This window comes from Epinephelus moara, chromosome 7, assembly GCF_006386435.1.
Source record: "Epinephelus moara isolate mb chromosome 7, YSFRI_EMoa_1.0, whole genome shotgun sequence".
In the NCBI taxonomy this organism is placed as follows: domain Eukaryota; kingdom Metazoa; phylum Chordata; class Actinopteri; order Perciformes; family Serranidae; genus Epinephelus; species Epinephelus moara.
In genome coordinates, this window is record NC_065512.1 from 7,660,699 (window position 1) to 7,681,201 (window position 20,503).

The 20,503-nt window shown below is 40.9% G+C and overlaps 1 protein-coding gene across 4 annotated transcripts in view; it reads left to right on the plus strand.

Moving 5' to 3' along the window:
- Positions 1-20,503, plus strand: part of mphosph8 (M-phase phosphoprotein 8) — a 53,973-nt gene that overhangs the window by 26,847 nt on the left and 6,623 nt on the right. For 2 of the 4 annotated variants that reach the window (XM_050049166.1, XM_050049167.1), the window contains exon 9: positions 703-5,345. In XM_050049166.1, the coding sequence (XP_049905123.1) occupies positions 703-1,985 (1,283 nt within the window). In that variant the 3' untranslated portion in view covers positions 1,986-5,345. Of the gene's footprint in view, positions 1-702; positions 5,346-7,458; positions 7,600-9,286; positions 9,374-9,568; positions 9,724-10,748; positions 11,686-11,786; positions 12,273-12,383; positions 14,588-16,716; positions 16,869-16,969; positions 17,095-19,948; positions 20,033-20,503 lie in introns of those variants that run through there. The other 2 variants (XM_050049173.1, XM_050049168.1) reach the window with 2 other exon arrangements.

Sequence of the window (20,503 nt, forward strand, 5' to 3'; positions counted from 1 at the left end):
CCTTTCGGCGATTCCCACTGGTAACGCTGCTGCAAAAACAGGCCCACCCTCCAATCTCCCCCAAGGTAGCCCCAGTAAGTAAGCACCTTCATTTTGAGCAGCAAAACCCCTTCAGCATTGTTAACTGTGTTAGCACCACAGCCATGTTGATGCTGCTAATAGTGCTAACAGAGCTAACAATGATAGTTTCCAATGCTAAAGGGGTTTTATGACTCAAAATGAAGCCACTTATTCACCTTGGCAACCTTGGGGGAAACCGGAGGGTGGGCACAATGTTTTCGCAGCAATGCCACAATAAGTAGGGACAGTGTTACCAGCGGTAATTCGCGGAATGAGCAGCAACGCTGCCTACCTCCCACCCAACCCAGGTGTGCAGAGCAGAGCAGTGAGCTATCCAGTGTGGCATGAATACCTTAGTAGCTTTGTTGTGATACAGCACAGTGCTAGCACTACTACTAAACTAAAGAGTAGTTAAATAAAGCTATAGATTGACACGCCATTGACATAACCAGTCAAAGAAATTTTCAGTGGTTAACAAATTAATGGTTAACCACGGACATTCTTAATCTTTCTTTTTCCAAAATCCGGAAAGAACTGCCAAGCTTTAGACTTAACATCGATTTATCATTTAAATTGGGAAAGTACTGAATTCTTCATTTCTCTTATATAACCATAATTCTTTACACTCTTTTATCTTTGAAGGAGCTGCGCAGAAGTCGGCATTAAAGAGAAGACCTTGGAGTGAGATGGAGCAGGCTGCAGTGAGGCGCTGCTTGAGTGAATTCATCACAGGGATGAAGGTTCCAGGCAAAAAGGAGTGCAATGCTTGCATAGCTGCTGAACCAGATCTCGGTGGAAGATCTTGGACAGATGTCAAAAACTACGTACACAACACACTACAGACGATAAGGAGGAGAAATAACCAGCACAAATCTGAAGGGAATGTAAACGAGAGTCCAAAGAGTTCCAAAGCTGGAGCCCGAACCGCAAAGAAAGATTTGGAAGACTCGAGCACTGTCTGTAGTATGACGACAGTGCATCCGGATCACCTGACAGAAAGTTCAAATTGTTGCATGACAATGGCTCCAACCAACTTCCCCCAAGAGATGACTCCAACTTATGCATCCTTATGTTCTACTAGTACAAACATGATCCATACAACTCAAACGTTGATGTCTACTTTCACACCATTGAATGCTACTGATACACAAGTGGTTCCTACATTTACGCCACACAACACTACGAACGCACTCATGCCTCCTGCATACACATCAGAGAACAACATACTTATGCCATTGTCTCCATCTTATACACAGAATGCCACTGGTATGCCACCATCTTCTGTGTATACACCCCAGGACACTACTGGTTCACCAATGATTCCCAACTTTAGCACCCTTACTGCTCCGAGCACCTCAATGGTTCCTACATTTACGCCATTGAATACAAGTACACCAATGGTCCCTCCATTCTCACCACTAAACACAAGTAGGCCTATTGTTTCTTCATTCACACCTCTGAACCATCCAAGTACACCAGCTTACCCCACAGGCCTGCCGCCTAGGGCTCCGACAAGTGCACAGGTTGTCCCCACAATCCATAGACCAAATGTTCCTGACAGAACGCCAGTGGCACAGGAAAGTATGCCGGCTGCAGGGAAACGAGTTACTCCAGCGGCCAAGCCTCAAAAGAGAGTCAAGAGGCTGTGGAGTGAGGAGGAGCAGGCTGCAGTGAGGCGTCAGCTTGGAGACTTCTGCAAACTGGTCAAAGTGCCAGGCAAAAAGGATTGTGATGCATGTTTAGCTGCTGAGCCTGCCTTGAACAGCAGAACATGGAGGGAAGTCAAATATTTTGTACACAACTCAATTCAGTCGATGAAAAGAAGAGGGCATGTTGTCGCCTCCAAACAAAGTGGAGGACAGGAACCAGAGACTCAAAATAATCCGAACACAGAGTGGGATGGTCCTGTGTATTTGTCACTGTAAATATTTGTAATCGACTTCCAAAAAAAACAATAAGTGATCAGTGCGATATTAGAGGTGTGCGTGGGCTATGCCTTAAACCTCAAATTAAATGGGGCTTAAGAATTCAGCAGATGTGAGTTGTTGTAAAATGTACTGTCAGTGAACCTTGGATCTTGACAGCGGTACAGACTTGCCCTGCCATTCTTTTTGTCACACTTTTTTGAAAAGTTCCTGAAGTATTAAGAATCAAGTCCACTGGACCAAGCTGTTGGTGTACTGTTGCATGAATAAACACTAAATGAGTGGAACTGAGGATGTTTGTACTGTAGCTTTGGCTCACAAAATGGCTGATATTGATGTTTTAATATGGTTCGATTGCATATAAACGTACGTAACACTGTCACTTTGTCAGTTCATCACAGGTTTTCTCTAGAAAGTGCTCCAATTTAGGTGTGTGATCATTTAGTAAATGTAAACCTCATTTTGCCAGGATTTGCAACCTGCCATCAGTCATCGGCTGTGGCAAGTAGCCACTGTGGCACCCAAACACGCTTTCACAATTTCAAACACACAATGTTCGTGAAACTGTTGAAAGCAATGGCTAAATTGTTTGGGACTCCCCAGCCACCGTGACCAGGGCATTGCTAGCCTCAGTGACTGTACATTTCCAGAGGAATTTCTACTCTTCTTAACTTCAAAACTTGCGTAGACATCTATCTTTCTGCCTGTACTGTTTTCGGTAGCATTTTTATCAATTTTGATGATAAAAAAAAAAGAAAAGAAAACCTACCAGCAAATCTTTGCATCCAGTCCCTCCAACATGATAAATGTGCGTAGACTTGCTTCACATGATTCCCAAATGCCTGGCCCAGTTGTACTGTATTCTTGCTTTAGCCAGTAGCCTATATTGTAGATGGCCCCTGATAGCCTGCAGCAGTTATGGCATACCTTCCATGCTGATGTTAGAGACTTAGGAGCTCCATGTGTATACCTCTCACTTAAATATGAAAAACATTTGTTTTCTTCAAGGATCATGTCGATAAATGTCCATCCTTCATTTATATGTTTTTATTTTTTTCCATGTGTATTAACAAGCTGCCGAAAGGTTTGGTTGTGTTTTTGTATCACTATACAGCAACTGTGTAGAACATTTTAGGACTTAATTGTATTTGATATACTCTAATTTGGGGTAAATACACTACATTTGTCTCATTTGTATTCCTTATTTTTAAGCTTGTATTATCTTGATGTTTGTGACATTGATGTCCGCTTGCCAAGATCAGATTGCCTTATTATGTTGCTTGATCACATTTTTTCCTTATTCATGTTGATTACATGTAACACACAGCATAGCAACTGCAGTTTTTTGTTTAAGCAATATCACAAAAGTGATAATCAAAAATGAAGACATTTCTTTACATTTTTAGACTGTATGTAACGATGGGCGTCACGTTTCCTCCTATTGTACACAAGTTAGCTAAAATATTCTGGATGCGGCCGCTACCATCTTTCGCTGATGGCGCCATTTGGAGTCTGCAAAGTAGAGATCTCCATGGTATCTAGTTCCTGCGCATACACCCGTCCATCTAATTGCAAGCAACAACATTGATCACGGGCACGCACAGCTGTTCATGACATCTCATCCCCATTTTATAGCACTGAATAACAAATTACAACTAAACTTATTAGCGAAACAAGCACTTGAATATATATTAGGATGTCAAGAATGTTCGGGAAAAATTTAATTTATTTGACGTGCACTTAAAGTTTTTAGCTTGGCCCACATCCCATCCAGTAACATGGAGGGCACGGGTTTTTTTTATTTACACCGAGCCAGCCACCAGGGGGCGAATGGGATTTTTGGCTTCACTTTTGAGGAGCAATCATCTCGTTCATCTTTATATACAGTCTGTAGTATAGATTGGTGAAATTTTGAGTGTACCAGACATTAGACATTGAATGAATCTGTTTCTTTCCTTTTGGATTGTACAAAAAAAATGCTCATTTCAACGTAAGCCGAACCTCTGTTTGGTTTATTTCTGTCACGTTCAAACCTTGTTGAAAGTTAGAAACAAGATACTGAACATGGTTTCAACCTGCATTTACCATTAGCAGACTGCTGGTCACACTGGGATATCGTTTTAGGCAATACTAAATAAATTAGATATGCCTTTGAAATGAATCCTGAAATAAATAAATTAGGTAATAACTATTTAAGTAAATGTAAATTCTTGCCTCATTTGTGGAAAAGTAAGTCTATCAAATTCAGTGCCCCATATTGCTCTTTTCCAAGCTGTTAGGTCAGACCTGAATGAGACTGAATTTGTGCGTTACCACCCCTGTTTCATCTGAATATAAGAAATTAAAATAAAAAGAGCTGGGAAATTTTGACTTTGGCATTTTGAAATAAAAGTCCCCAGAAATAAATAGGTTGTTTGAAAAATTTGCTGTGTTTGATACTTTTTAATGTTTTATTTATTAATTTTAAAAGCTTTTTATTTAGTCATATTTACATTTCTTTATGATTTTGTTGCACATTCATTTTAGGATATTTTTCATACCCATATATATATACCCATATGTATTTCTTAGGCATATTGATTTTATTGACTAAAACGACATTCCATAGGTCACAGGCTTTGTGACTGTAGTCTTGCCATACAGGGTCCATCACATTTCAGTTTCAGAACTTGGTCACTGCAGTGTTTATTCTATCCTGGATGTTCAATAAGGTGTTCAGATCTGTTGTTTGTTCGGGTCAGTCGGCTCTGTCGATGTCTTCACGAAGAACGTTCAGCCTTCAGTAGTTCTCACAATTTCCTATCTGATCCAAATGAGCTGAAGTTGTGGTTTAGAGTTCCAGATGACACTACTGCTGTTTGTCACGGACAAAATATTTTGTGTTATCCTTAGTAGCAGCTGTAGTGAATGTGTTTAGAGTAACCAGTGTTCACCCTTTCATACCAAAGCCATTCAGTGTCAGACTTGCAGAAAACTCTGACTGTGATAACCCATGTTAACTCATTCACACCAATGGAAAACGGGTTAATCCTGTGTTGTTGCTTCCTTGTGAAAGAGGTATATCTGTGTTGCAGTATATACAGTAGTTAGGGTGAAACCCCAGATACAGTAGTGTTTGGAAAATTAATCTGTTCATGGTCCATGATGGTTTCTGTTCGTTCAGACACTACCATTACTGTTTAGTGTTGCAAAGCAACATTTATTTTCCCTGTATAGTAGATACTGTAGCTTTCTTTCATTGTTCTTGTATAAGCACACAGCGTGTTACTCTCCATCCTTGTAATTATGTTGCCTTCAGTTAATGCTTCTTATCAAGTACTGTAAGGAACTTATAACTTCAGCTTGTACAATAAAATGCTTCTTGGCTTAAAATTTGAAGATGTTGGTGTTATGAAAAAGACAATGTTTTTTGCTTTTTATCTGATTCCTTTATTCTTTGATTGTTTTTATCTTTGTCATACAAATAGCCAAAAGATGCGCTTTGTAAACTTCAATTTGCAATTGTAGTGATTTTTGAACAAGACTAAAAAGTCTACAGTCATGCTAGCAGATTTGTTCTGCTGTACCGTTGCACACTCGTTCTTTGATCATAATACCAGTGGCAGCATGCTAAAATGCAAGTGTTACACAGGTATAATGTGAGCCATGTTCATCATCTGGCATGTTTGCATTTGCTAAATACAGAAGCAGTAAGGGTGCTTTCACACCTGCCCTGTTTGGTTCGGTTTAATCGAACTCAAGTTTGTTTGCCCCCTAAGCGCAGTTCATTTGGGCAGGTGGGAACACAGCACCACATTCAGGTGCGCACCAAAACAACCGGACTGAGACTTTCTTGAAGAGGTGGTCTCAGTCCGGTTACAAACGAACTCTGGTGCAGTTCGTTTGTAGTGAGAACGTGTTCCGACCTGGATCTGAACCAACTGCAGTCACATGACACGTTGTTTGGGTTAAACATGAGCATGTTACAGTCCTGGAGGATTATTAATGTGCACCTCCTCCTGTACTGCCTTAATATGCACATTCAGCACATCCAATGCATCAAAACATTGTTTTCTAGTTGGAGCCGCGCCTCGTTTTCAAACTGTATGGTTTGACTAAAATGAACAATGACAGCAATATAGTCCACGATGAGCAGCGCTAAAATCAACCTGCGTAGTTGTCCCTCCATTGTGACATTAGAAAGTGTCACATTTATCTTGCAAGTGTACTCTTCTTCAACGTTTGCTTTACTTCCTGGATTTTTCCCACATGGAAATTCTGACCAATCAAGAGCAGCTTTCTCACACAAGGCATTTGATCTGGTCCGCTTGTAAATGCTGCCGTGAGAACACGAACCAACTCTAGGCAATTATACAACTTTGGAACAACATTAGTCCCTGATTCAGACCAAAGGAGACAACTCTAGGTCTGAAAGCAGCCTAAATGTAAAGCTGGGCTGAAAGGAATGCCAGCAGTTTGCAGGTATTTGGTCCAAAGTGTAGATGGCACTAGTATTACAAACTTTCAAGGGACCTTTAAATATTTCTGTTTTCATGGAATTGGATCCAATAGTTTTAAGAACAGCTCAACCTCATGTTTGTGCCAAAGGAAAACTCTGGATCACCAAAGTCTCAAGAATTCATCCTGTGGGCAGTATAAATGTCTGTAAAAACTTGGTACCAGTCCATCTAGTAGTTGTTGAGACATTTCACTGATTAAACAAATATTTTGACCTGATGCTGATACTAGAATTTATCCTCAAGCGATCATGAATATCTGTCACAAATTTCACTGATATTTCACTCTTAACCACAAATGCCAACCTCATAGTGACACTGTAGAAAAACTTAAGGAATCGCCACAGTCAGTAGGATTAACCCTCTTGACACCATGAATGTCTGTATTGAATTGCAATCCATCCTGTAGTTGTTGAAAGATTTCCGTCTGGACCAAAGTGATGGAACCAATAGACTGACATTTTTATCCCTACAGTTACACAGACACGACATATATTGTTTGTATTTTGTTGTAATGAACCTTAAATATGTTATATTTTTTCTAATATTCTTTCAGATAATTAGCACAAAACATTTTTTACATTTTCTAACTTACTAGAGTATACTTATTTTGCATAGCTTTTTTTTTAATTAACATTTAAAAAAAATCTCAGGTACCCCCAGCAGTACTCCAAAGTAACCCAAGGGGCATCCGCCTCCCCAATAACGAACACTGCTCTACTTGATATATACAAAATAATAATTAGCTTGTAGTCCATTATGCCATTGTAGCATTGTACAAGAAATGTCTCATCACAAGAATTCAGAAAACCACTTGGAGAAATGTACAGTTCAGGTTTTAGTGATTCTCCCTCTTCAGCAGTAATTCAGTACAAACTTCAAATTAATTACCCACCATGGCTCAATGAGAAGCTGCTCATTTATTTCCCCCCCCCCTTCGTCTGTGACGTTGTAGCTTTGTATCTGTCTGTCCACAGGATGTCAGCGGTATGTCTCTGAGCATGCTGGCAGCAGCAGGGGGGCAGGACGACATCCTCAGGTTGCTGATAAAGAAGGGGGTGAGGGTGAACGGACGACAGAAGAATGGCACCACGGCACTGATGCACGCTGCTGAAAAGGTAACACAGCCTCTCACTCCAAATTAAGAATTTTACTTAAATGTTGTACACAGTTTTATTTAATTAGATGTCTTAAGACATTTACGGTCAAAAAAACTTTTATAGGTGCTGGGTTAAAAGATAAAACTAAAGCAAGAACCAGACAGAAGATCTGCACACTTTGTTAAAAGCTATCAGTAGTTGTAATTGCGCAATTTTTTGATCTAACAGAGATCTTCATCAGGCATTCTGAACATTTTGAATTGACCTATGGCTAAGCCACGCCCCCCTCCACTCACATGGACAAACTATCAGCATTCAGTGACCGGCGCTATGGCAGGTGTCACAGTACACGGCATTTCGCAGGAGGCAATTGATGATTTTTGGGGACATAACGATCAGATGCCTAAACTAGTACTCACTGAAGGGATATATTCATCATTTTATTGTTGAGAAGGTCGATGAAAAGCTTAAATTACAAGACAAAATTTACAGGTCACAGTGTACGCTTGTGAACCGCATCTTGTTGCCGTCGCCATCAAAGACAACAAGTTAAAGTGCCACTGAAGTTAAGGTTTTTGGCTCAGAATATGAGAAAAGGATAACGGCCTTTTTACCATCTTTACCAAGAGTGTCTCTCCGTTAGTTTGGTGCTACAGTATTTACACTGAATCATTCAGCATAACGTTTGCCAACCTTTGTTATCTCTGCCATTACAGATAAGTTAATGAAGCTAAGCTCCAGAAGTTAACGTTAGCTTAACTAGAGCCCTTTGGACAACAGCTAACAATGATGTACGATCACCAAAGTACAAAACTAGAACAAAATAGGCTAATGAACTCCCAGCAAACAAGGTGACATGATGAACAACGCAGCTAGGAGCTAACGTTAGGCTAACTTTAGCTAACGTTAGCTAGAGATGTTAAAGATAACTTTATATTTCTTTCCAGCAAAGTGACAATATGTTGCCTCAAACACAATGTTGACTTACCTTAGAACAGATGTAGACATCATTGTTAATCTTATTCACGTTGAGTTGATGTTGTGGTCTAACGTTACCACACAACTTTATCCAAAGGAGACACTTTTCTCGGTTGAGATGTGGTTTAAAGTGTAAAAAATACACCTGGTCGCCCAGCCTCTCAGGATACCTTGTGTCAGAGTTGCATGTACCCCATGCACACCGTTTGACCATTTTTAAACTTCAAATCTCTGAAAAAAGTCATAAAACCGAACAAAACTGACTTTCTGTAATGCATTTCAATGGACGTCCAGGCAGAGAATGTCTGAGTGTATGGGAATGGCTATACGCACTGTGATTGGCTCATCGCGTTTGAGGGCGGGGCTTAGCCATAGGTCAATTGAATTTTGTCTCAAGACATTTCCTTCAGGAAATGGAGAAGACAAGAGCGGCCAAAGGGAGAGGAAATATTGGATATCTTTACATGAGGTGGCCAGAAACATGACTCCAAATAGTAGAGGCGGCGGTTTGCTTACACATTAATTATAAAATATTTAGGAGGTGGTAATAGGTCAGTGTTGTGGCCAAAAATCACTTAATGTGGATTTAAAGTATAAAAAAATGGTGTATATTTCATTTTCATGTTGTTTCCGCACATTTTGTCCTAGTAACACACTTTACATCATACCCAGTCATCACATTTATGTATTTTCTCCATTTTTTATTTTTTTTTTCCTGTCCTATCAGAATTTCTTGACGACCGTTGCCATCCTGTTGGAGGCGGGCTCCTACGTCAACGCTCAGACGTTAGGCGGTGAGACAGCACTGATGAAGGTAATACCACATATCAACTCAAGTTTGACACTTTTCAAAATGTTTGACATATTGGGGGGGTTAAAAAGGGTAAAGAGAGAGGCAGTAAAACAAGATGTAATTTACCGTAAGACTTCCTGTCCTGAGTGATTTACAGTGGTTGGATCTGTTCATGCGACTCAGGTTGAGTTTGATATTTCCTGTCCTTCACATCAGGCTTGCAAAAGAGGGAACGCTGACGTAGTGCGCCTCCTGCTGGAGTACGGAGCTGACTGCAACATCCTGTCCAAACACAAGAACACAGCCATGTACTTCGCAAAGCTCAGCAACAACCTGATGGTGTGCGACCTCATCAAGGACCACATCAGCGTGTGAGTGCAACCACAGCTTCTAGTTACTGCTACTGGGGGGAGGGATAGAGTTACTACAGCTGGATTTAAGAGAGTGTTGGAGGAGAGACGGGCAGTGAAATGTGTCACGCACAGGGTTACAAATTCTAGGACTATTCAAGGTGAGAAGGAATAAAATAGAAATATAAGAGTAATTTACTCAGGCTGTATTGACCGTGTCATACGCAGATGGAAACAAACCAAGAATCAGACTACACACTCTGTATTAAAAGCTCCCAGCAGTTTTGATTGTGAAACTTTTCACTCATACAGAGATCTTCTTCAGGTATTGTCAAATCACCATGACAAAGCAGAACAAGCAAAGTATACCCCTCAGGTCCTGTTGGGCCATTTTATGCAGAGTTTCATTTGATTGTCATTTTGGCTGTGATCATGCTATAAAATTCCTAGGTTGCACAGAGGTCACTTTTCCAGGGTACATCATGCTCGTGGAAGAGCTCCTGTCTACACCGTAAAATGCACTGTATACAGCATTGGAACTTTTTCTCCTGATATGGCCAAAAATTGGCCCCATTGGAACCCATTGTGAAATGAAAAACACATTTTTACCTGTTGGTTATTTTTTTCCCAGAAAGATAATTTCTCTATTTTCATGGCTTAATTCACAACAGGGAAAGTCAAAATATAGGTTTCTGAGCATTTTTTGAAAAATCATACAGAATACCATTGTAGCACCTTTGCAAAAAGACAGCCAGTGATTTTGGCCAAAACTCTCCTCCTCTGACATTTCTCACGCATTGTATTGAAGTAAAGGCTTTGATGGTTTCATCCTCAACTTATGACCTCAAAATGAATGAATAAATGTTTTTTCTGTATCTCTGTGCATGCACTTTGATCTTTCCGTGATCAAACAGACAGTGAGAGATAAACCAAATCAACCCCCGTAGGTGTTTTTACAGGTGCATGATTCAAAGAATTACCCTGACAACATTTCCAAAACATGACGTTTAGGCCGCTTTTATCTTTCCGTGAATAAAACTGCACAGCGGGAAACTTCGCAAAAAAGCTGCAGTTGTCCGAAGTCCGAAGAAAGCCCGGCTGCTCCCGTCAGAGTCAGCGTCCCCCGACACACCCAGGACCTCTGCTGCGCCCAGCAGCCATCTTAGAGCGGCCACCTCCGACAGTGAATCCCACACTGAGGATAACCATTCTGTGTGCTCTTACTCCACCCCGTCCACCGAGGATTCATCCGGGTCCTGTTCATCCGCAGAGGAATGGCCTGGACCAGGTTTCGACTGGGCCTTCAGTCTAGCTGTGTCATCCAGCAGCAGCAGCGGCAGCAGCAGCAGCAGCGAGAGCGAGGATGCGTCTACTCCTGCCAAGCACTGGTGGTCAAAGTCGGGCAAGATTCAGTGGTCTCGGGAAGACGACCAGACTCACCGATACAACCCACCTAACACTCCTACAGCTGGTCCCACCCGATATGCCTGCTCCAGGGGAAAAGATATTCCTGCCTGCTTTGATTTGTTTCTCACTGACGAGATAGTTGACATCGTGCTGCAGAACACCAACCTGCAGGAGACCCACCATAGCGGCTGGTCCGTGCTGGAGGTGACCGAGCTGCGGGCTTTTTTCGGGCTGCTGCTGCTGTCTGGGCTGTACCGCTCACGGGGTGAGGCCCCAAAGACCCTCTGGTCGGGAGAAGGCCTAAGCCGACCCATTTTTGCAGCAACAATGTCCCGGTACCGCTTTGAGGAGTTGTCCGCCTGCCTCAGATTTGATGACCGGGAAACACGCCACCGCCGCCGGCGTCAAGGCAAGCTGGCACCCATCTCTGACCTGTGGCAGAAGTGGAACGAGAGACTGCCCATGCTGTTCTGTTGTTCAGAATATGTGACGGTGGATGAACAAATGGTGGGATTTAAAGGCAGATGTTCGTTCAGGCAGTACATGAAGTCCAAGCCACAAAAATATGGAATAAAGGTAATTTTTTTTATTTTCTTTAAATAATATAATAAATACCACAAACAGACCAATAAGAAGTTTTTTAAAATAATAATTTATTTGTTCTTTCTGTCTTTCAGCTTTGGGTCTTAGCGGACGCCCGGACAAGCTACGCCGTCAAAGTCCTGCCCTACACCGGGAAGGATGGCCCCACACGCCCGAGGGGAGAAAAGGACATCAGCCTCGGACAGCGGGTGGTGCATGAGCTGACGGAGGGACTTCCCCCTGGCCACACCATTACCATGGACAATTTTTTCACAAGCCATGCCCTGGGAGAAGAGCTGGGCCGGAGGAAGCTGGCTATGCTCGGGACAATTCGACGAAACAAGCCGGAATTGCCACCAGCCCTCCTGGAGGAACGTCAGCGGGAGGTCCTCTCCTCTGTGTTCGCTCACACCCCCACATGCACCGCTGTCAGCTACATGGCCAAGGGCAGGAGGAAGAAGCTGGTCCTGCTACTCTCCACTCGGCACAGGCAGGCTGAGGTGTCTGATGACCCCCACCGCAAACCAGTCATGATCCTGGACTACAACAGGACGAAAGGAGGGGTGGATCATTTGGACCAGGTAATTATTCAAATATGAATAAATATATTTTTTACTTTTATTAGCTTAGGCGTAACGACAAATGTCTGTGTAATCATTTATTCATTTTCCTTTTTCTCTCTCTCTCTCCAGCAAGTTTCCCTGTATTCCTGCAAACGGAAGACCCAGCGCTGGCCACTCTACCTCTTCTATAACCTGTTGGACATCTCCTGCTACAATGCCTTCGTCCTGTGGAGCCACATCAACCCTGATTGGAAACGGGGATGCTCGTATCGGCGCCGCCTCTTCATTGAGGAGCTGGGGAAAGCTCTGGTCATGCCGTTTATTCAGTCAAGAGCTAGGCTACCGCGAGCTCCCTTCGCCAGGGCCTTTGTGGAGGCTGTCAGGGGGCAGGCAGCACCAGCAGCAGCAGTGGGGTCATATATGGAGCCATACCAGGGGGAGAGAGAGAGGGGCAGCCGCCTGCAGTGCAGCTTGTGTCCCTCTCGAGCGGCCACTGGCAAAAGGCAGAAACGGGTGGCAACCAGATGCTGCAGCTGTAGTAAACCCGTCTGCAAAGATCATTCTTTCTTAGTTTGCAAGGACTGCAGTTCCTAAGGTTCTGGACATTTTGGCTTATTGTTCAAAAACCCAGTCTGTTTTATTGTTCATTTTTTTCTTTATTGTATATAGTTCATGCTCGCTGTTCATATTTTGTATTGTTCATTGTTGCAGTTGAATGTTCTTTTGAAAATTATAATATGTGGGTACGTGAATGCGACATATGCATGTGCAGGGTTTTCCCTGGGGTTTTTCATGACCAAGGTGGGAAAGGCCTGTGGCGGGGGGCATCTTGACAGCTGTACTTTTAGATACGGCCCAAATCACACGGCTGAAAATCACAGGACATGTCTGTTCTGATGATACAAGTCAGCGGTCCTGAAATGTATGTTTCTCTTCTATAATACACATTCTACATCTCGGAGGCGACATCTTTCCACATACGGGCTTCCTTCGCCTTTGAAACGGGGCAGAGCTCCGTGGGAAACAGTACGAGAGACACAGCCCGAGGGGGAACCAGGAGCTGGTCCGTGGAGCTGTGCGCCGGATGAAATAACAAGCGCGTCGCACCGAATGCGCACCGCTACGGCGTTTGAGTTGTGAGCGCGCATGACACGCGTCTACATTGAAACTAATGGGTTTGTGTGCGCAAAAGACACTACATCTGAACGCCCCCATGCACACACACACGCTTTAACCAAGACGGCAGCCAAAATCACCCACGCTGCCCGCCTTTGTCTTAGATAGGCAGGGAAAACCCTGCATGTGTGACTTGAAGGGAGTTGAAATATTATCTTCATTTGCAAGCAGCAGCTGTAAACCTAGAACTAGTCACAGTAGCTCCAGACCTGGAGATCCAGCCCGGTTCTTTCAGCGCATCCTCCCAGAGCGCTCCCCGAGAATGCTGCGTCGCTTCCCCGGTAAGATGCAGGAGGGAGACTGCTGCAAGATTTGACTTTTTTTTTTTTTCCCCCAAAACTCTGATCTAAAATATAAAATATACCACTTTCCCTTGGTCAAATAAAAAGTATAATGATCTTTGAAATCTCCTCTAGCTATGTGTGACCTATGATGGCTTGGCTTTACACAGAAAGTCACGTGATCAGGCCATTTAGCTGACATGTCACTTAACATTTACAAACATGCCCATATAAAAGGAAAAAAAATCCTCCAACAAACTATAAGCAAACAAATCAGTGTGGGCACTGTTCAAAGGCAGACATATGACTGTTCCAATAATAGTAGGAGGAAATTATACTATTGTTTAAATTTTTTATTTGTTGCAATTTATCAAAAATTTTTATGACATTATTAGCGGTCCATCATTAAAACAGGTCATGAAAGGTTTAATTTATAAATATATTGATGAAATCACACATCAGAAAACAAATAAAATTAAGCAAATAAAAAAAACTAATAAATATTTTTACTTTTACGTGGTGTCTGGCCCTAACAGCATTAACGTTAGTCGTTTTTAACAGGACCTGAGGGATAGACAAAACACATTCATAACTCAGGTAACTGTTAGCGGGATGATTGAGAGTCAGTCAAGTAATTTTAAGCAAAACATGATACATGTTACCCCAGAAGTCTCCAAATTTCTGAGTTTAACTTTCTTTAGAAAATTTCTTAAAATGTTAAACTAGGGATGCACCGAATATTCGGTAACTGAATATATTCGGCCAAATATTGCAAAAAAAACACACATTCGGTATTCGGTGGAATAAGTGAAAAGCAAGGCCGAATAATAGCGGCGTGTTTTGATAACGCAATCAAACAGCGTGCGGTGACGGATGGAGTAAAATGTCGGCAGTGTGGCGACATTTTACTCCGTCCGTCACTGCACTCGCATTTGCGACTAAAAATATTTTTGTTCGAGCAAAATAAATCATTCAGCACTCTGTGCCAGTACAGATTTCAACCAGCAGCAGAAACGAAAGGCGAATCCCGCCAGTTGTGGGTTGAACGGGGGTCACAGACACAGACAGGAATGTATTCCTGTCAAACACGGCAGCCATAGGCTTACCGGCGACAGAGAAGTCCGGCTCCAATAATGTCCTCTTCTTGTTGTCATGACTGCCCAAAAGTACCTGAACAGCCGAGCCGTGGCGGCACACAGGTACGTGACTTGTCAGAGGAGAAACGAGCCGTTCACATTTCTCTCTTTGTGGCAGGTAACGGTCCACAAACCTCACCGCACTTTAGGGACTGTTCTTTACTTGTCAGGGGAGGAGGGTGGCTGGTTGATTTTTATTTCATTTATTTATTTTATTTTGATCCCCCCTATGTTAATCACTTATTGATGCTGTTTTTGAAGTATGAATAAGTCAATAAGTAATTTATTCCACTGAAATATCATTGATGTATTATAGAAAAGTGATTTATCTTTTTATAAATGACAAAAGGCACATCTGCCTCATTTTCGCTGCGGTATCCTGATACTACTCAGAACCGTGATACTTTCACTGGTATCGTACCGTGGGTCCCAATTTTGGTACCATGACAACACTAATCTGGAGGGGGTTCATCTGCAAAAACTAAGGAAAAACTAAACAACAGCATTCGGTACTCGGTATTCGGCCAAGCGTTTAATTTAGTGCTGCACGATTTGGGAAAAATGTGTGATTGCGATTATGGTGGACAATATCGCGATTTGCGATTGCGATTACAATATAATTACAATAAAATGTAATAAATAAATGGTATCATGAGTCTTTTTGCTTGATTCAGTGTTTCCCCTACATTATATTAGGTGGGCACTGACCTGACAGTTATTGTTATGGACAGACAGTGTGTCAGTGACCATTAACAGACTGAGCACAGTCAAACAGCTGCTCACACAGCAGCGCAGCACGAAACTGTACACACAGCAGGTCGAGCCTGTGTTGCGTTCAGGCGTTGTCACGTAAATGACAAATTCCAACGTCATAGCACAACACAGCAGCATGTCAAGTGGGCCGAACCCGAGCAAAATTGCTCAATTTTTCATTTGTTATGGAGTCCATGATTTCCCTGTGACACTTACAAATGTTTGATTAACTGTGCTTGGATGTTGTTTTATGAGGCTCTGGCGGCTTTCAGTTGTCTCTTTGTCTTTTACGTTACACGGCTCGGCTTTCTCTCGCATGCACTCTTCCTACTTTTCCCTGTGCTGTGCTGTCTCAAGTGTTGATATAGATTGGTCGTGTTGCAGCGGGGCGTGGCGACTTTAACTTTTAAACTTTTACACAGCACGTCTTTCAGGTATGGCGACGTTGGACAGAAAGACGTGCTGTGTAAAAGTTTAAAAGTTGAAGTCGCCACGTCCCATCTCGAGTGCTGATATAGACTGGTCGTGTTGCCGCGGGATGTGGCGACTTTAACTTTTACACTTAAACAGCACGTCTTTCTGTTCAACGTCGCCGTACCTGAATCCAAAGTATAGCCATGTGACAGACGTTTTTTCGCCACCAACTCAGGCTGTTCATGGTCGAGCTCATGCTCTTCTTCAGCGTCTGTGTTGGTCACTGCTGCACGCCGGCTGCACGCACCAGGATAGCTTGTGGGCGTGATGTCAACAAACTCTACACACTACAGGAGAAGCAGTCACGTTCACAGGCACACACGATAACATTTATTTAGCCTACATTAAATCGCAAATCGCAGCCTTTTATGCGGTTACGTAATCGCACAGCCTGACATCGCGATTGCGATTGCGATTAGATTAATCGTGCAGTAGTAGTTTAATTTGCTTCGGCCACAAATTTTCATTTCGGTGCATCCCTATTTGAAACTCTCATCACACAGCACTATATTACAAATGCTGTCCAATCAGCTCCAGGTACATTTGGTTAAGCCACAGTTTACAATACACTTTTAATCCATCCTGTATTCTCATGCATTCTACCTATAAAGTCACTCAGACTGTCTTTGTCTTTGCTCTCAGGCTGTCCAGTGTGGCAGAGGACACTATCCGAGCATACTTTGAGTCTCGCCTGGTGCTGCTGGAGCCCGTCTTCCCTCTCGCCTGCCACAGGTTGTGTGAGGGACCCGATTTCTCGCTCGAGTTTGGCTACAAGTCACAGCCACAACCAGAGGGTAAAACACAGATCCATAACAGCTGGTTGCATCTCTAAACACACAACTCAATCATCTTAAGCTCTCTCTGCCCTGTCTCTCTTCTTTCCCTCCCACTCCAGGTTCGGGGATCATCCTCTTTATCTTCCACGCTAATTTCCTGAATGGAATCACAGCCAGGCTCTGCGGACCCTGCAGCGTTCACGCCGTGGTGCTCAACGACAAGTTCCAGCTGCCCATCTTCCTGGTTGGTTCTCAACAAAAACAGCAGCTCAATTACACAGCACTTAGCTAAAGGCAAAATATACCAAGTTGTTTGTCAGAACGAATTATACACAAGGTTGGTAAAATACAAATGAGTGTGGAAACCCATTTCTGCCAGTGTGATAGAAAAAAAAAACATCTTGTAAGGCCCTGTGTCCACTGCAGGGTTTTTTTTCCCAGCTATAAGCAACAGGCGTTCCTCAGGAAACACTCAGCTGGGAGCGTTTGAAAGCACTTTGGAGGCCCAGCTTTTTATCAGCTGAGACGCTTAGGTTGCCTCTGGTTGCTATGATACGGAATATACGCGGAAGTAAACATGTCGACACAAGGTAGAGTATTTGCTCTGGATGAGGGGCAGATTGAAGCGTGCAGGGAGAGAGGGCAGACCTGCCAGTCTGTGTGGGTTTATGAGAGGGAACATAATATATGTATATACAGTATATTAACAGATTTCGTCTCCATTGTTGTATTTATTCTGCACTTGTACATGTAAGATGTGATGGTTTGTTTTTCCTCCACTGTGACTGAACGGCTGAAGTGCTCTCATTGCAAAACATTAAAAAAATAGGCTGACCTCAGAACAAAATGCTTCGGTGGACACGGCCCCTAATTTATTATAATGAGAATTATTTTCTAATCATGATGCAGTCTCTAAATGAAAATAATGAGTAATTTTGGTAGGATTTTGAATAAGGCCTATTTTGAGAAATGAGGTCTTTATTCGAGAAAGCTTCTCATCATTTTGAGATAATAAGTCATTATTTTAAGATACTAAGTCATGGGGCGTCGGTGGCTTAGTGGTAGAGCAGGTGCCCCATGTACAAGGCTGTTGCCGCAGCGGCCCGGGTTCGAGTCCAGCCTGTGGCCCTTTGCCACATGCCTCTCCCTCTCTCTCTCTCCCCCCCCTTCATGCTTCACTGTCCTGTCGATTAAAGGCAAAACATGCCCAAAAAAAATATCTTTTAAGATACTACTTTACATACTTAAGTCATTATTTTTGAGGTACGAAGTCATTATTTAAGATATTAAGTCATTATTTTAAGATACTAAGTCATTATTTTTGAGATTCAAAGTCATTATTTAAGATTGTAAGTCATTATTTTTGAGAGACTAAGTCATTATTTTTGAGATACTAAGTCATTATTTTAAGATACAAACTCATTATTTTAAGATACAAACTCATTATTTAAGATTGTAAGTCATTATTTTGAGATACTAAGTCATTATTTTTGAGATACTAAGTCAGTATTTTGAGATACGTCATTATTTAAGATACTAAGTCATTTTAAGATACTAAGTCATTTAAGATATTAAGTCATTATTTTGAGATACTAAGTCATTTTAAGATAGTAAGTCATTATTTTAAGATACTAAGTCATTATTTCAAGATTCTGTGTCATTATTTTGAGATACTAAGTCATTATTTTAAGATACTAAGTCATATGTCATTATTTTGAGATACTTAGTCATTTTAAGATTATAAGTCATTATTTTGAGGTACTAAGTCATTTTTTTGAGGTACTAAGTCATTTTAAGATTCTATGTCATTAATCATTTTAAGATTCTATGTCATTTTGAGATACTAGGTCATTTTAAGATACTAAGTCATACGTCATTATTTTGAGATACTAAGTCATTTTAAGATACTAAGTCATTATTTGAGATACTAAGTCATTATTTTAAGATATTAAATCATTATTTTGAGATACTGTGTCATTATTTTAAGATATTAAGTCATTATTTTGAGATACTAAGTCATTTTAAGATACAAAGTCATTATTTTAAGATTAAGTCATTATTTTTAAGATACTAATCATTATTTTGAGATAATAAGTCATTATTTTAAGATTCTATGTCATTATTTTGAGATACTAAGTCATTATTTTGAGATACTGTGTCATTATTTTAAGATATTAAGTCATTATTTTGAGATACTAAGTCATTTTAAGATACAAAGTCATTATTTAATATACTAAGTCATTTTAAGATTTTTGTCATTATTTTGAGGTACTAAGTCATTATTTTGAGATACTAAGTCATTTTAAGACATTGAGTCATTATTTTAAGATACTAAGTCATTATTTTGAGATACTAACTTGTTTTTTTTAGATACTAGGTCGTTATTTGGAGATACTTAGTTATTTTGAGATAAGTTACTATTTTGAGAAAAGAGTCAAGAAAGCTATTGTTTTTGAGATATTAAGTCATTGTTTAAAGATAAGTCATTAGCTTCTAAATATCTTGAGATATTTTGTCATTATTTTAAGATACCAATTCAATATTTTGAGAAAGTTTGTCATTAATTTTGAGATATTGTCGTTTTGAGTTATAACAACTTGATTTAAGACATTATTTGGGGATACTGAGTCTTTATTTTGAGAAAGCTTGTCATTATTTTGAGATACTAAGTCACTGTTAAAGATATTTTCTGACTGTAATGACTTTCAAGATTTTTTCATTCACATTAGGGTAAATAGGTAAAATAAAAGTAGGAAACATACAAAAACAAGTGGGCAACATAAAAAAAGTTCTTACAATCAATAAGATTTTCATTATTGATAGTACTCTGAGTGTCTTTTTTTCCTGCAGTAGCTATTCAATGTATTTACATTCAGTAATTACCTCTCTATATATATATAGTAGCTTTCATTGTTACTGAAAGAGTTCACCATTCAAATTACACCTGCACAGGAGATTCACGAGAAACTGTACATGCATGTTCTTGAGCGTTGCTGTTAATTTATTTTATTTTGCAATATATTATATATGAAGTGGCTGATATGCTTATATTTTATCTTCTTTTTTTTTTCTTTTTTTTTTAATCTTCAAACCCTCAGGATAGTCACTTCATCTACTCCTTCAGTCCGGTTCCTGGCATCAACAGACTCTTCATCCGTCTGGCAGAAGCACCGACAGCAAAGGTGACACACAAACAGCAACACAACAAACACAGACACAGTTTTAAACATCCACATAAAGGTATCTGTTCCCAGTCAGACCATTTTTGTCCTTTTAACCCCTTGAAACCTGAGTGGATTGGCTTGGAGGTTTTTATGTTTCCTTTTTTTCAATACATGGGAAGAAGGCAATGAGAAATAAGTAAGAAAGAAGAAGAAGTAAGAAGTGGCCCAATAAAATCAGATATTCATACATTATAAGAAGTAAGTTTAGTAACTAAGAAATAAAAAAATAAACAAGCCAAAAAAGACAGAAGAAAGAAAAAACACGAACAAACAAGAACTTAACCTGAAAATAAGCAAAAAATGAAATCTTTATTTTATCAGGCAGTCTCATTGAGATCAGATCTCTTTTACAAGAGAGACCTGAGAACAAGGAACATTCACAATCAGCAGACAAAACAACACACAACACAACAAACAAACAAAGATATA